Genomic DNA, 15,253 nt, shown 5'->3' with positions numbered 1-15,253 from the left:
ATCAACAGATTGCAGTTCTTCTATTTGTACTGTCTGCTTTTAAGAAGCTCTGCTTACAATACAGTTTGGTTTTTTTTTTTACTGTGGTAATTATAAATATTCCAACTATATCAAAAAGCTTTATTAAATGAGGAAGTCTGGAAATACATCCTTAAGATGTTCATATGCTGAGACAGGACTATCTCCTTGGAAATGAATGCCAGAATCCATTCCTTTCAGGTAAGAATATATTACATCTTCCCTCCTCTATATATTCATCACAGTCTCTATGAGATGCATCTTCCTCAAAGAGTTCCTCAAGAATTTCTCTTGGTACTTTATGAAGAGAGATGCACTCCTCAGGATTATCAAATTTAACTTGACAGTAGCTTTGTGTATCAGGCTGACAATCAAAAAAGCCAAAGTCTCTTTGTTTGTCTTAGAATTTCCATGTAGTGTTCATAAATACTATTCAAAATACTTTCAATTCCATTTCCCACTCTTTAGAGGACCCGTCTGGGATAATAATCCTGTCTTTTCCCCAGCATAGATGGTCAGATAAATGAATGAAGAATCAGTTTATAAAGGCACTATACCTACATTTGTCACTTCCAGGGAAGGAATGAATTGCTGCATTTTCTACAAAATGAATAATCTCTGCATTGCTTTCATATCCGGATCAGATTTTTGCGTTTATTTTATATGTGCCAATACATGATTGTACATGTGCAGAGATATGCTACATAATTTAATTATTTAATGTACAGAATGGCTTTTCCAACACTTTGTAAGTGATATTAAAAAATCTAGTCTAACAGCAACACTAGAAATAGTTAAAAATCAATATTTAATCATTTATCAAAAAAGATAATTAGTGCTTCAATAGAAGTTCACATCCTAAAACTGAAATAAACATAACATTGATTATCTTGATCAGATACCCAAATGCATCCTTCTGAATCCTGCCTGTAACTTCCTATGAAAATTTTTATCTAATATTTAGTCTTAAAAATCTGACCAAATTTCAGTTTTGGAAACTGGATAGAAATGCAAATACAGAACTTAGGATTAATGACACATACAACTATATAACGCTGATCTGATATATGGGAAATCAGAATACGGAAGATCCTTCAGGAGTCCAGCACTGAACCAGGCACAAGACTAAAACAACACTCTCGGGTTTTAGACTTGGTATGTAAAGGAACCATGCCTGAACCTGCACTGAAACTGTAGAATTAACTGTTCACAGGGATTGTAAATTACACCCTTTGGAAAAAGATGAGACAGTTTCCCAGAGTACGATTTGCACTCAGCGACAGGTCAAAACCTTCCAACTCTCTTACCTTTTGGTGGAAAATAGGACTTGCTTTCTGCTTTGTGAGGCCAGTCTACTACCAAAGGCCCAAATCGTCTGAAGCTAGCAGTAATTTCATCTAGAAACAGGTATAATAGTTGCAATTAAAATAAATGACATAACTCAATGAAAAAGTACTATCAAGCAAAGATCTTTGTTTCTAGCAAAGGTTGACATTTCATGGAAAAAAGGAAAAAATTTTCCAACTTTCATGAACAAAAAAACTTAAACAGACACATCTTCCAAAGTGTTAATATTTACGCAATATATTTCTGATGTTTTTAAGCTTATGTTTGTTTTTTATTGCTTAATAACAGAAGCATATGGGCAACTAAAGGCAGTGGTGAAAACTGGTGTGGTACTTCCTTACATTCAGAATCTGGTTTGAATGCAATCGAAAAAATTTACTGTTTAGTGATGTACATTTCAGAGCGTTGTAGGTAGAAACTCATATAATAAGTACCACCACAATGAGCACGCTAGCAGTTTCCAGGAGATACCATGCGCAGATCAGGCACAGAAACTTAAAACTGCCCGTTTAGAGGTGCTTCTAACGTAACCATGAATAGTCCTGTTGCAAGATCTACTATGCCCCCTGCACAACTTTGTGACGTCTTTCTATCCCAGCCACTCCTTCCTGTCATTGACTGGAAGAACCTTGGCCACAAGGTAAAAATTAAACCACTCTAAACTCTACAAGAGCAGTAACTCATCAAACACAAATATGCTCCATTTCTTTCAGTCGCATCCTGCCATCAGCATATAAACAGGCAGGAAAGAAAGAAAATACATTTCCATGTGTCTTTGTTTAGCATTTGTATTAAAGGCAACAGTGCACATTTGAATTAGAAGCTAAAGTGCATCAAAAAAGGCTGAAGTATATTAAAATAAATCTCAGTACATTGCAGGAGAGCATCACAATGAAGATGAAACCAAAATATGGTCTTTCCATGTCTGAAAGTTAATTAACCACAGTCAGCTTATTTGGTTTGCAAGTTACTCTAGGATTACAATGAACCTTGTAAAGGGACTTCTGTTTACATTACAAAGCTAGCATGTAATTTACATTTACCTACACAGGAGAAACCTAATATTAAACAGCACGATTACTTCAAATCAGTACTATTGTACAAAGCAATTCCAACTGCATCACATAACAATCTGAGCTTCTGTGGTACATTCTATGTTCAATGCATCACAGAGTTCTCTGCCACTTGACCTTCCTCTGCCTTAGTTTCTCTATTTATGAACAGGAATAATATTAACCTTTCTAAACCACTTCTGAGATCTTCAGGTAATAGTAAAATAGAATTTGAAATTCAATTACTAATAGAAGTTTTCTATGAATAGAGAATAAAGCAGGCACAGATAGAGGACACTATGAAGGGCTAAGATGTATTTGAAAGGAATATGCAAGGTAAGCAGAGGCACAAATTCCAGGCATCTACAACTCTACAATCTGCAAGTGCAGAACCAGAGACAACTGAACCATTTCAAAACCAAAAGAGATGGATGACATCAAATGGTATTAAGCTCAACATATCCATCAACTCTCATTAAAAATATATATAGTTGTACCCTTTAACACCACAATATTATTTTGCTGGTTGGATTTTTTCTACTACTTCATTTAGGTTTTTCAAAATCTCTCTTTCTCTCTCCCTCCAAACTTAGTTTGCTTAGTTTTCAGGCAGCTCACCTTCATCAATGTCTGGTGGAAGACCTCCAACAAACACTTTCCGAGAAAAACGCTCAATTCGTTCTCCATTCTGATGAGCTGAATAGCAGGTAGGTGAATTCAAGACTCCAACTTGATCACTATGACCATCGTCCAGCAAACCATCATCTATTGGGAAGAGGGAAGAACGGCCTTAAAAAGAAAAGATAATAATATACATTAAAATAATTTTATGGCAGTACATGGTCATGTAATTTTAGGGAATGGGGGAATAGCAGTCTGGAAAGTAAAAATGAAAATACCAAGATATTAGAAGAGTACACATTAGTTTAAAGAAAAATTAAGAAAATGAAAAATGTATTAAACTTCAAAAATGAAATTGAAGATTGCAAGCTGACATCACTGTAAGCATAATACTTCATGCTACATTATATTGCAGCTACTCTACTGCATCTAGTAGGAAAGTAGTAATTTGTTTTTAAATAAAGGGTCTTATTTATGAAAAGATCATATTAAGGGCTGCTTAAGTGAGTTTCATTAGTCTACCTCTGGTTCAGCTTCAAGTTAAACTGATAACTTCCATCACCTGAATGACTACTGCATGCCTAAAAATCTTACACTTTAATTGAACAGAGGGAAACAGAAAAATCATGTACACAGAAGTTTCAAACAGGTATGTTTTCTCTTCTCTTTTAAAGGTATCTGATGCTGATAATGTAAGAACAGATTTAATTTCTAAAAAAGCAAAAGAGAATTTTAATAAATGTGCAAAATGTAACACTTGAAAATGAATCACAGTGCTGATTTATCCTTCTCGCTCTCAAATTTACCACAGTTTTGGAGGGAAGCCTTGTGGTGGTTCCTAAAACATAGCAATCTGCAGTAAGATTAGAGTTACCCTGGAAAAGCAAGTGTAAAATCTGAGAAGTTCACAGGATGGCTTTGCAAATGCAAACTATCAAAACAGATGTATAGGTGACAGGAGGGAGTGAAAACACGGTAAATCTGTCCCACTTATTTCCCCCCTATTTCATATTTACAAATTTTAGAGAACTCCAAAACAAAAAGCCTCGGAAGGCCAGATATGCATCTTAGTTTATTCAAACTTTCACTGCTTTAGGTTAGCAACATAAAGATTAATGACAGTTTCAAGTTCAGAAGTCAGTCTTTTAACTGCAAAAAGCCCCAAAAGAAACACTTTTGTGAAGCAAAATAAATACCCCACATCACCATTTCTGAAGTGTAATTTTCCTGTTTCTCTCTCACTCATTTTTTAAATAATTATTAATTAACTCAACTGCTTTCCAAAAACAAGTGAGCAAACAAAAGCAAAAAACAACCTAGTGCACTTTTGGGAAGCAAGTTAATTTTCCATCTCAAATAGCCAACTTCTTCCAGATTCACCCACTGCAAATCCATATGCAGGAGCAGTAGGTCCCTGATAGCTGAGTCTGCAGTACCTTAGCTGTGAGCAATACTGCAGTCTGTAACTTTTATCCCCTCTCAGGGGAACTACCAGGAAGGCCCCGTGGGAACACCTGCAGACATTGTGCTGATCAGCTAGGGGAGAAAGCAGTATGAAAGCCATTCACTTCCAGAAGACCGCCTGAGAATCAAGTGCTTAAAGACAAGGCTGGAGAACAGACAGCAAACATCATGACCAATGACCTATGTTGTGGTAATGCCTAATGACCCTGATTTGGTATCTAAATCCATAATAAAAATATAGTACATCAAAAATACCGAATGAAAACACAAGACGATAGAAAACAACCAAACATAATAAAACGTCACGAGGATCACAAACTAAAAGCAGGACCACAGGACTGTACTAAGTAACTGTAACTACAATATCTTTATGGTGGCATTTCACAGTTACATCTTAAGTAGGCATCCGATAGAGAGGAGTAGAGCAAGTGCAGAAAGCTGTAGCAGGCTCCTAGTTTCCATTAAGAATGGTGATATGCGTGTTTGAGAATATGACTAGTGGGGAGGAAGTGACGGCATCCTTGCTCGCTATCATAAGCATGCATTCAACTGCTAGATAACAGATCGGTAGAGTGCCTTTAAAAGTGGAAGCATGTAGCTGGTGCTCAATGGGGCAGAAAAGTGAGGAAGCAAGGGAGAAACAGAAAGTTGACACAGTTGGAGGAAGCAGTCAGGCAGATTCTTCTTGTAAATCATCTATTTAGACATAAGAGGAGCAAGATCATGCTACGAAGACTGCAGCAGCTGAGTAATGTGGATATGAGTTTCAGTTATGAAGACTAATAAGAATGATCAGATGTTAAAGATGTATACGAAGAAGTGGCAAGATTTAGTTACACAATCAAGAAAGGGGGATATACCAACGGATTTCTGAATTACTGATATGAACGATGGAGAAGATGGAGCTGTTATAGTGACAGAGAAAGGAAAAAGTGGCGAAAGGAAGAAGTAAGACTCAAGTTGGAGGAACTTGCAGGAAACGGCAAAAGTGGAAATTTTAAGAATTTTCACTAATATATGAGAGTTATTCTTAACATCTTAAACCTAAAATGACTGTAATTTAGCTGGTAATCTTTATAAAAAGCACATAGATTTGATCTTTACCTCTGCAAGTCTCTATACTGCAGGAAAAAAGAAACTTAAGTGACTTAAAAACATGCCAATTACAATAAACTTGTTGGCATTAGAATATTGCCACAAAAGCATTTAAGTGTGTGTGTGTGTGTGTGAGTTTTTGTTCTGTTTTTTAAAAAACAACACACAATTTATACTTAAGGAAGGTGTCTCTTTGGACCATGAAAATTATGTTTTTGTGTTTTTCTAAAAGTACTTCTTAGACAATTCCGACTTACAATATACACAAGTATATAGGGGGGAAAAAATAATCAAAGAATAATGCTCAGAATAATTTATTTTTTACCCACAGACCAATGTTAAAAATCTAAGAACAACGAGAATCTAAGGCTCTCTTCCCAGTATAAATTAAACCATCAGAACATGTTCTGAAGTGATACCAGAGAGATCAGTTTTAGTTTAATATGGGTAAAGGTTTGCCAAAAGCACTGTAGCTCCTCAGAGAGCTAAGATGACATAGAGGACAATGGATTAACACATTTAGAGTAACATGCTCTATATGACTCCTAATTCTTTCTTCTCCCTCCTCTTCACTTTTAAATGTCTCTCAAATGAAGAGAGCGAAAAGGTCATTTGCTAGGCTTTCACATTTCTCCCGATGACTGTGAACTAAAAGGATAAGCCCTTTTAAACTTGCTTCTTTTTGGTTTACGACAGTGAAAAGAATAAAGCAGAATCTGCCAGGAACTGTCGAAACACGATTGTACTGTTACATACATTGACCATGATCTAGATCATCATTCCACTCGACATTAGGGCTACCAAGCAATCAGTTATGAACCAATGCAGAGATCAAGAGAGAGACACATGAACTTATGTGTATGTTGTGAATACTGGAAGCTATCAAAGATCTTGATGTTTTTGCTGCACGCTTTACATGGTCTTTCTAACAACCGCAGGTCACATCCTCACATAGTTAAATCACTATAGCTTTTCCAAGGTCAGTGAGCATATATTGGCTTATACGACGAAAATCTGTTTACTATTTCTAAGAGTTGTCTACTAGATTTCTTGCTAAGTTCATGAAAGGCTTTTAGTTTCTACTCTGTACACTATCACTTCTACAGAAGCAAAAGAAGAGTTAGAACAACTAGCAAACTGTATACTTTTAAAGGGGGCAATGACTGCAAGCAGTAGCCATTAGCATGAACTAAATTATGATTAGAACTACCGTGTTTTAACTGATTAAAGGATTTGTAATTCAAACTCTAAAAAGAGATTAATGATCATAACAATCCAGACTGCACCCCTCCTTCCCTCACACCCTCCATCTTCCCCAAACTAAGACAACATGCAGATAAGCATTTATAATCAACAATCTGAATTAATTAATAGTAATGATCAGTAACAGCTCAATCAGAATTAATTGTACTGTAACAAACAGAAGTGAATTACCTCGTCTTCGCCCATAACTCCTCGCTGCATGCAAACAAAGGACAAATTGTAAAATGTCAAATAACTGTATCATGCCCACATATTAAAATATTTAAGATACAAAGAACTATGTGGGTAAGCAGTAAGTAAAAATCTGCATCGGTACTTGCTAGTGGTAATTGTAGATGAGAATGCATTAAACTAAAGTCTCACTTAAATACCATACTATTTTATTACTAAATTGACGTTAGCACCAGCTGTAAAGAATGTGTCTTTATACTTGATCTTAACTTCATGTTAATTACGGATGCATAAATTATGGTAACTTTGTAATTCATCCTCACAAATGTGATTCCTATCTTACCTAAGTGTCTAAATAACACACAGGGTACTGAAATTGTAAAAAGGAAAATATTACTTTAAAAAGCATGTAGCAAGCGTTAAATGAATCGCAGAAACATCCTGGTCCATGGAACAGTTTGTACAGTCCTTTGCAGTGACAATACAAATGCTATAAGCTGTGACCTTCCTTTTTCATGAAAAGACCTAGCAGAAAATTAACCGCAAGGTTTTGTTTGAAACAAAAGACTCCTTGTGGTAGCAAACAAAATCAGGGCACAAGTCACAAGAAATAGCATTGTATCAAAAACACTGCACAAAGGCAAAGCAACAATTTCTGACAGACTGCAAGTAAATCCAAGATTTTCCTAACTTTTGAGTTTTGCAAGATTCTTAAAGAGATCACGCTTATAGCTACAGTTCAGAAGACCATCCTGATTGCTTCTCTGCCTGAAGGCTAGGAAACTAAAAATAGACAGATTACTAATACAAAAACTATTAAGCTGCATGTAATTTCTTAGTTATGTTTCCACAAAGTATTTTCAATTCCTGTTTCACCGACTTTGTATCTGAGAAAGATTAATCATTACAGCATTGTAGTTAAATATCCAAATAGAAAACATTACTATAAACCATGATGTTATAGCAACATTTATGAACAAAGATTACTGTGTCTCGGCATTACTGTTTTGATTTTACTAGGACTCCATACATACATCTCTCCCAAAAAGCAACTGTGGTGCCGGGACATTGAAATACATGCAGTCTCAAACTCGATGATTCGTGAATGTCATTCACTGTTCTGTTTTGTATTATTGAATACTTATATCGTGGTACCTCCCATTTGCTCGGGGTTTTTCAAAATTTTTAGCAAGTATAGTATTTTTTTTTCTTTGTTATCTTGATCCCTACCAGGATTCAGTGGATTGCTTATGGAATTCTGAAAATCTCTCTCCTTGTTTTTTCTCCCTTAAAACTGTTGATTTGTTACACAGTCATCATATTTCTATCCAGCTTGCATTGAATTCACTTTCAAATTTATTTTCTTTCATCTGAAAGAATTACTATTGATGAGAACAGTCTTTTTGCTTAAAGTTTTTCAGATCCTCCAACTTTTTACTAGTAAGCCAAAACAGAAAAGCCCACTTTCTGAAAGAGACTTGTGTATCTAACCAAGTGGAAACACCTAAAACTCGTATTTCCCACATCAAAATAGAATCCACAAAACATCACATATTCTTCTGTGTGGTTAGTCCTCCCATTAGTTGCTGCTGCACGGTGAGACTAATGCTGAACTTCAGACTTGTTTTCCTCTCAAGTCAAGCACTTATAAGACATGCAGTTCTATGTCAGTGTTGCAGCATGTACGAATCTTTCCTGACTCTTGGCCAAAGTGACTCCCACATAGCATTAGCAGTAGCGTCACTAAGCCCTCGTCTAACCCCCTGTACGCCTTTTTTTTTTTCTTCCACAAATAAAACTAGAGTAACCAGGGAAAATTCAATGCATCACATCCATAGCAATGACTGCAGTGCAATGTTCTCTCTCAAAGAATAATATACAAATACATATTAATAACCACCTTTTGGCACAAGCCTTAGTAATTTCTACTTCTACTCCTTTCTGCCCACCAAACCAGCTCAGCTATTTTCCTATATTTTCACAGTTAAGACAAGATGATATGCATAAAGTTATTTTGTTACAGAACACCTGAACTGTTTTTCTTTGTGCTTTTAAAAATAGACAACAGTAATTTTAAAGGAGAAACACAAAAGGATTATCAATATGCTAAAAAAACCCCAATGCAATTCAACTTAAAAGGGTAGTTGCTGCAGTATTTTATATCTATGGAAATTACAATGATGTACCAAAGCTACCTGTGTATTCTTTGCTTCAGCAAAACAATGAAATCAGTGAAAATGGGAAAATAACTGTACTTGATGTTGTCACATTATTTACTTTACTTGTATGGCAAACCCCCTTCCCTGATATTGATCTGTCTTGTCCATTTAGATTGCAAACTAGTTTCGGCAGGGATTTTCTGCCACTTTGCGTCTAGAAAAATGCAATCCCATTCTTAGACAATCTGTAGGCACTGCTGCAATAAATGTGATCATTAACATCAAAATGTATGATTTTGCAAAACTCGTTATTTTTTCCTATTTTTAGCCAGACTTTAAGACCACAGTGGTTATATTATAGGTAAGTTGTTTTAATAACAGTAAGTACAAAGTCTTACTGTTACTAAAAATATGATGTTAAAGCAAACGTATCCTATCTTCATGAAACTTCAGTATTTTAATCTCTCCACATTACATATACATATAAACCCTTTCTTTCAAATGCCAGATACTACTTGTGAAAACAGTTCCACGGAATCAAACTTTTAGTACATTGTAAGCAATGAGATTCTTCTTTCTGAGGATATTAAATTCAATCAGAAATATTTCTGTATTTATTAAAATAACATGTACATAATGTTTTACACCTTTCAGAGCACATGTGCTTACAGAGCATGTGGTCTCTATAAATATACACATTATATATATTTAATTAGAGATTTAACTATATAGTTCTTATATATGTATTTAATGTATATATCTACATAATTAGCACATATGTTTAGAAATAATTGCATTACAACAACAAAAAAGGAGATATTAAACTTCTTCCTTCCAGCCTTCCTGAACTTGTTCAAAGATTAAGTCATACAGAAATATTTTTTGTATCTTTTAGTCTATAAAGCTGGCTATCTTAATTAGCCAAAAACTCTGAAAGATTTCAAATGAGTGAGAAAGTACAAGAGTTACACTTTCATTCTAGAAAATGTAAGTTAGGCAACACATGCAAGAAGTACAACAAAGTCCAATAATGTTGGAACCTTCCAACATTAAGAGTGCTGAATATACAACAAAGACATTCCCTTATAGTTAAAACCTTCTGTTTCTATATTCTTGAAGTTGCATACTAATAAGGCTTAAACCTGTAAAAAAAATTAATACCCCCCTTTCTGCAACTTAAATCAGCTCAGAGATAGAAATATGAGACAGAAATATACTTTTTGTGCATGTTTATCTAACAGCAAGACAATATAAATCTAACTTTGTACATTATGTGAGCAATGCTATCACACAGAGAGTAAATGTATAATTTCTATTTTATTCAGACATGTATTTCAAATATATACCAGAGATCAAATAAGTACATATTTAAATAACTCAACTGAATGACTGAGCTGAATTAAAAATATTATGTTGTATAACAGGAAAAACTACTAGGCAAGCTTCCTATATTTAAAGATAACTACAAAATTTATGATAGAAAGTAAGAGAAAATACTATTTGCCACTAACATTCCTGATTTAATGATCAAATGGGGACAGTGAAGTAATGAAGCCTTTTTCATTAATACCTATTTGTCTTTTAAAAAAATCCATAAACAATTATGGCAAAAATTTCCCAAGAGTCTGGACTAAAGGAGGTAGGTGCCTAATCCTCATTTTATTCTATTGGATTTGGGTGCCTAAATTCTATTAAGATTTCTTTAGAAATCACATCTTTAGATTTTAAGGCTGAAAGAGACTGTTACGACAATTCAAGTTTGGCATGCCTAACAGACTACAGAAACTCATTTAGCAATTCCTGTATAGGAAGTTTAATAGCTTCTGTTTGAAGTAAAGCACCTTTTTTTAGAAGCCCAACCAGCTATAGTATCTTAAAGATGGAAAGTCTAATTTTAATTTTTTTTTAATTAGCCATTAAAAAAATTCAATGTATTAAAAGTATAAAAGGGAGTGAACCCTATAATGGGGGAAAAATCCACCCTACACCCCAACAAATTGGACTCTTGCATTATTACTTGCTACAGAAAGGTTCTAAGTCGACAATTAAAGATGTACTCAGGTAAACCCATTCCAAAGTATCTTTTTGACTTTGGAGAGATAGCAGTCATTAAAAATGCATTGCTTTTTTTACAGCTTGAGCTGAAACAGATATATAATTATCAGATATCTAATTTATTAAAACACATAAATCAGCTTTCCTTTGGTTCAGTTCATTAATTTAAATAATGAAAACTGTAAATATTAATATTAGGTACAGTTCAGTAAGTACACTTCAAATGAGCTGGAAAAGATCTATCATTTAAGAAGAGGAAAAACTAGCTAAAAGTAAGTTTTATCTAAAGTGCTTAGTCTTAAAAGGTTTGAGGAATTCCAGCCTGGCTCATGTCAGAACCTTTCTGGGATCCAGAGATACCAGTCCACTAACATAAAGCCAACTAAAATCCAGTGAGGGTCATGATCTAGCGTTAAGTATTAGTGCACACATAGATGGGCCCAGGATCCTTAAAAACGTTGGTGCTTTTCTTTCATGGAAGTCTGGTATTCCTGCTCCTCCTCATAGAGACTACAACACTTACTGAGAAAGTAAGGGACAAATGTGAGTCTCTGGATTACCAGCTCTCCTCTTCCCTATTCCTCCCTCCAAGGCACCAATTACAGGGATACAGGGAAATGTTAGCTTGAATCCACTTAAGCAGAAAAGGAAACTCAAGTCTACAACTTTATCAGCGAGTGTTCAAGCTGTTTTCTCATTACTGCACATTTGGAGGAAGCCCCTCAATTCTTGCTAAGAAAGAAAGGTTGTACAGAGTCGGAGCAGCTGGACCTTCCCAGAAGCTGTTCCCAGTGCTTCTGTTCTCGAGCTGTAAGGAGCTGCAGTTCAGACACTCCAACTTGAGGTGGCTCTGAACGGTATACGTGATTGCACTGGATTGCACTGATGGGTACATCAGACTCTCCAGGTACATAGTAGAGAGCTTAGGTGTCTAAACCAAGGCTCTGAATTAAATTCTAAAGGGCACACCTAAAAATTAGGTGTTGCAGCACCTGTCTTTAGATACTCAAATTGTTATTTTTATCTCACCTATCGAAGGTGGAAAAAAATATTGCGGCTTTTAAAGAGGACAGCAGTCACATTAAGTGCTAACTTCCAAACTACAGTGGAAACCCCTCCAGCATTAATAACACACAAGCTATTCTTCAGTGCATATTCTAGCTCTGTGGTAAGGTTTTCAGGATAGACTGGTACCACTGAGATGCATTTTTCCAATGTCTGTGATAATAGCAAAAACCTTTTTTCCTAGATATTCCATAGAGCAACAATTCTTCCCACGTGCTCTTTTAGCACGCAAAACTGTAAAAAGAGGTCACCATTCTAAGTACTAAAACAAACGAACTGAAATGATACGAATTTCTTACACTGATTGCATTGCAGTATTTCACAGTTGCTCATAAGATTGCTTAATTTTTAATACCTTCCCATCTAACACTTCATTATAAATCAGCAGATAACGACAACTGCACATATACCACCTGAAGAAACCAGCTTGCAGAATAGGTCTTACAGTTGCAGTTAGATACAGAAAGTTAACTGTTGTAAATGTTGTAACATCAAACATACCAATATTCAATGTACAGGGATCAGGATTATGGCCTGTGTGGGCTAAACACTAATTTTATTTCAATAGTTAAGTAGCTATTTTCACTTTTCAAGATACTCCATTATCTTAAAGAACTGTTCAATACCAAAGGACCTAATTCTTCAAATGTCCGTTGTGCAATATTTTCCTTTACTGGGTATAAACCTGAATTTCCTTGCAATTTTAAACATTTACTCAGTGTTACACAAGGGAAATTAGATATTTTTTACATTTTATATCCATTTGCACAAGCGTAAATGTGCAGAAGGGTAAGGCAATCAAAAAACAGAGCTCCACAGAACCACAAACCTGAAATAACTATTTTGACTGTATTTTTTAATAATTAGGTCTTTAATGGCAACGTTTAGACCCATCAAGTCAGTGACAAAAGTGTACTTGCTTCCTGTACAACAGCTTCCACATTTTTTAATCCAGAGAAGCTGTGGCATTATAGCTTTAATTTTTCCCAATGTAGAAAACATTTGTGTGCAAAACCCCTGATTTATTATTGACTTAGATGGATTACCAAGCTCTGCTTCCTTCTTTAGCCTTGAACAAAGGCTAAAGTTCATGCCTTCACTGAGTAGCAGATGTTCATGAAGTTTGACCTACTGGGAGAGGAACGTGAACATGAACTCTAACTTCAGCATATTTCGCAGTTAGAAACGTATTTGACAAAGCCAGTTCCAAAAAAACCCAAGAAAAATAAAATGTTATTTCACATAAGTGTAATAGAAAGTATCTATTCACCCTTTATTTACACAAGATAGAAAAACATGCCTTTCTGGCCTTCTTATTTTTCTAATTCCTGTTTCTGTTTAATAGATTTCTAGCAGATCTTTGGAGAACATACCACTGGTTTGCTTGAGAACAAAAAAGAATAGTGCATCGTTACGAGCACTTCAGATTTCAAATAAGCTAGATATAATGAAAGGCTGTTGCAAGATTAGCTCTTGCCATTCAACTCTGAAAAATGGCAACAGTCCCATCTGTGTTGAAGACTAGAGGCAAGTAATTCAATAACAGAATATAATAGTATAATTTTATACCAACATGTCAGATTTAAGCTAAGCTAGAGATAATTAGAAACTGTTATAAGATTAGCACTTACCATTTAACATCAGAAGATTGTCAGTCCCTGGATGTGGATAACTCAAGCGACCTTAAAAGAAAACAAAAACCAAAGAACAAAACAAAACAAATGCAGAGGTTTTAGCTATTATGCTAGGAAAAATAATGAAAAATCACTGCTTAGAATTTAAATATAAACTATATTTCCAGTTTGCCTAAGGGAAATAAAGAGCTAATATTTAACTCCAAGCACATTAACCAACAATATCCTTGACCCAAGTTAAAGCTGACAAGAACAGACTTCTTAACCTTAATTCTCTGGTCATAAGATCTGCAATGTGCTTTGGGATCAGCTCCATTAGGATAAAGCCACTTTTTGTTTCATGACACCCAGAAATAGTGCTGACTGCTTTAGTCTTCTCTTTCATAGTGACTGTGAATAACTGTACTATGCACATTGCTTAACAGAGTGGCATTTCTACAGATTAGTGATTCACTACTGAACCAATTTAAGAAAAATCATGTTAATAGGAATTAAGGCATTAAAATTTTATTAACCGATTTATGACTGTACCTTGGTGTATTACATATAACCATTGTATGTAATATTTTTCAGTAAGTCTGGCAAAACTAGAGTACTGGTTTATCTACAGAATTAACAGAATTGAAGAATATGATAGATAACATTTTCAACATTTTATACTGAATAAAAATTACATGAAAACCTCATATCCTGATGTTAGAATTTTTCAAGTATTGAATTTTACTACACTGGTGGCATGTTATACTTTAATAGTTAAATGAATGGTTTAAAATGCACAGCTGAAGTGACTGTTCACCACAAATTCCTTTTTATTAAAAGAGACGTTTTCTGTTTACAGGAAGCTGCAAACATACCAGTAGTGCACACTGACCTAGAGAGACATTTACAATAGCTGCTGTGTTTGGAAGAAGTGTGCTTTAATGTGCAAAAAACTACATTTCCATCCATCTTGCTATTCAAACATACTTGCTTGCTTATAATCCATAAGCATATATAAAAAAAATACTGTAACTTAAACATCTTTTGGAGGAAATGAGAATGTTTGTGGAGACATAAAGAAGAATCCAGTCTGGAAGCAATGGATGTTTAGAACTCACACAGGTTTAAAGGGGAATATATATGCAGTTGGCTTGCAAGATGTGAGTAAGCATTAGTAAGACACTGTCATACTCTAATAGGGCTCACTCTTTCTAAAAAGAAGCACTGGGAAAAAACGGAAAAAAAGGAAAGAAAACCAAATCAGCAATCCATATATTAAGGTTGTCTAACAATTCCTATCATACACTGTTCCCCCCCGCCCCCGCTTTTT

General features: G+C 35.0%; 1 protein-coding gene across 1 annotated transcript in view; it reads right to left on the bottom strand.

Moving 5' to 3' along the window:
- The window catches only part of CPEB2 (cytoplasmic polyadenylation element binding protein 2), a 52,119-nt gene that overhangs the window by 13,785 nt on the left and 23,081 nt on the right, over positions 1–15,253 (bottom strand). Inside the window, exons 6-9 of the mRNA XM_019472014.1 lie at positions 13,942–13,992; positions 7,032–7,055; positions 3,036–3,206; positions 1,326–1,415 (exon numbers count right to left, since the gene is read on the bottom strand). Of these exons, the coding sequence (XP_019327559.1) occupies positions 1,326–1,415; positions 3,036–3,206; positions 7,032–7,055; positions 13,942–13,992 (336 nt within the window). The remainder of the gene's footprint in view (positions 1–1,325; positions 1,416–3,035; positions 3,207–7,031; positions 7,056–13,941; positions 13,993–15,253) is intronic.

The sequence above is a fragment of the Aptenodytes forsteri genome, unplaced genomic scaffold (genome assembly GCF_000699145.1).
Source record: "Aptenodytes forsteri isolate BGI_AS27 unplaced genomic scaffold, ASM69914v1 Scaffold242, whole genome shotgun sequence".
NCBI classification, from domain to species: Eukaryota; Metazoa; Chordata; class Aves; order Sphenisciformes; family Spheniscidae; genus Aptenodytes; species Aptenodytes forsteri.
This window is presented reverse-complemented; position numbering and strand designations above follow the sequence as displayed.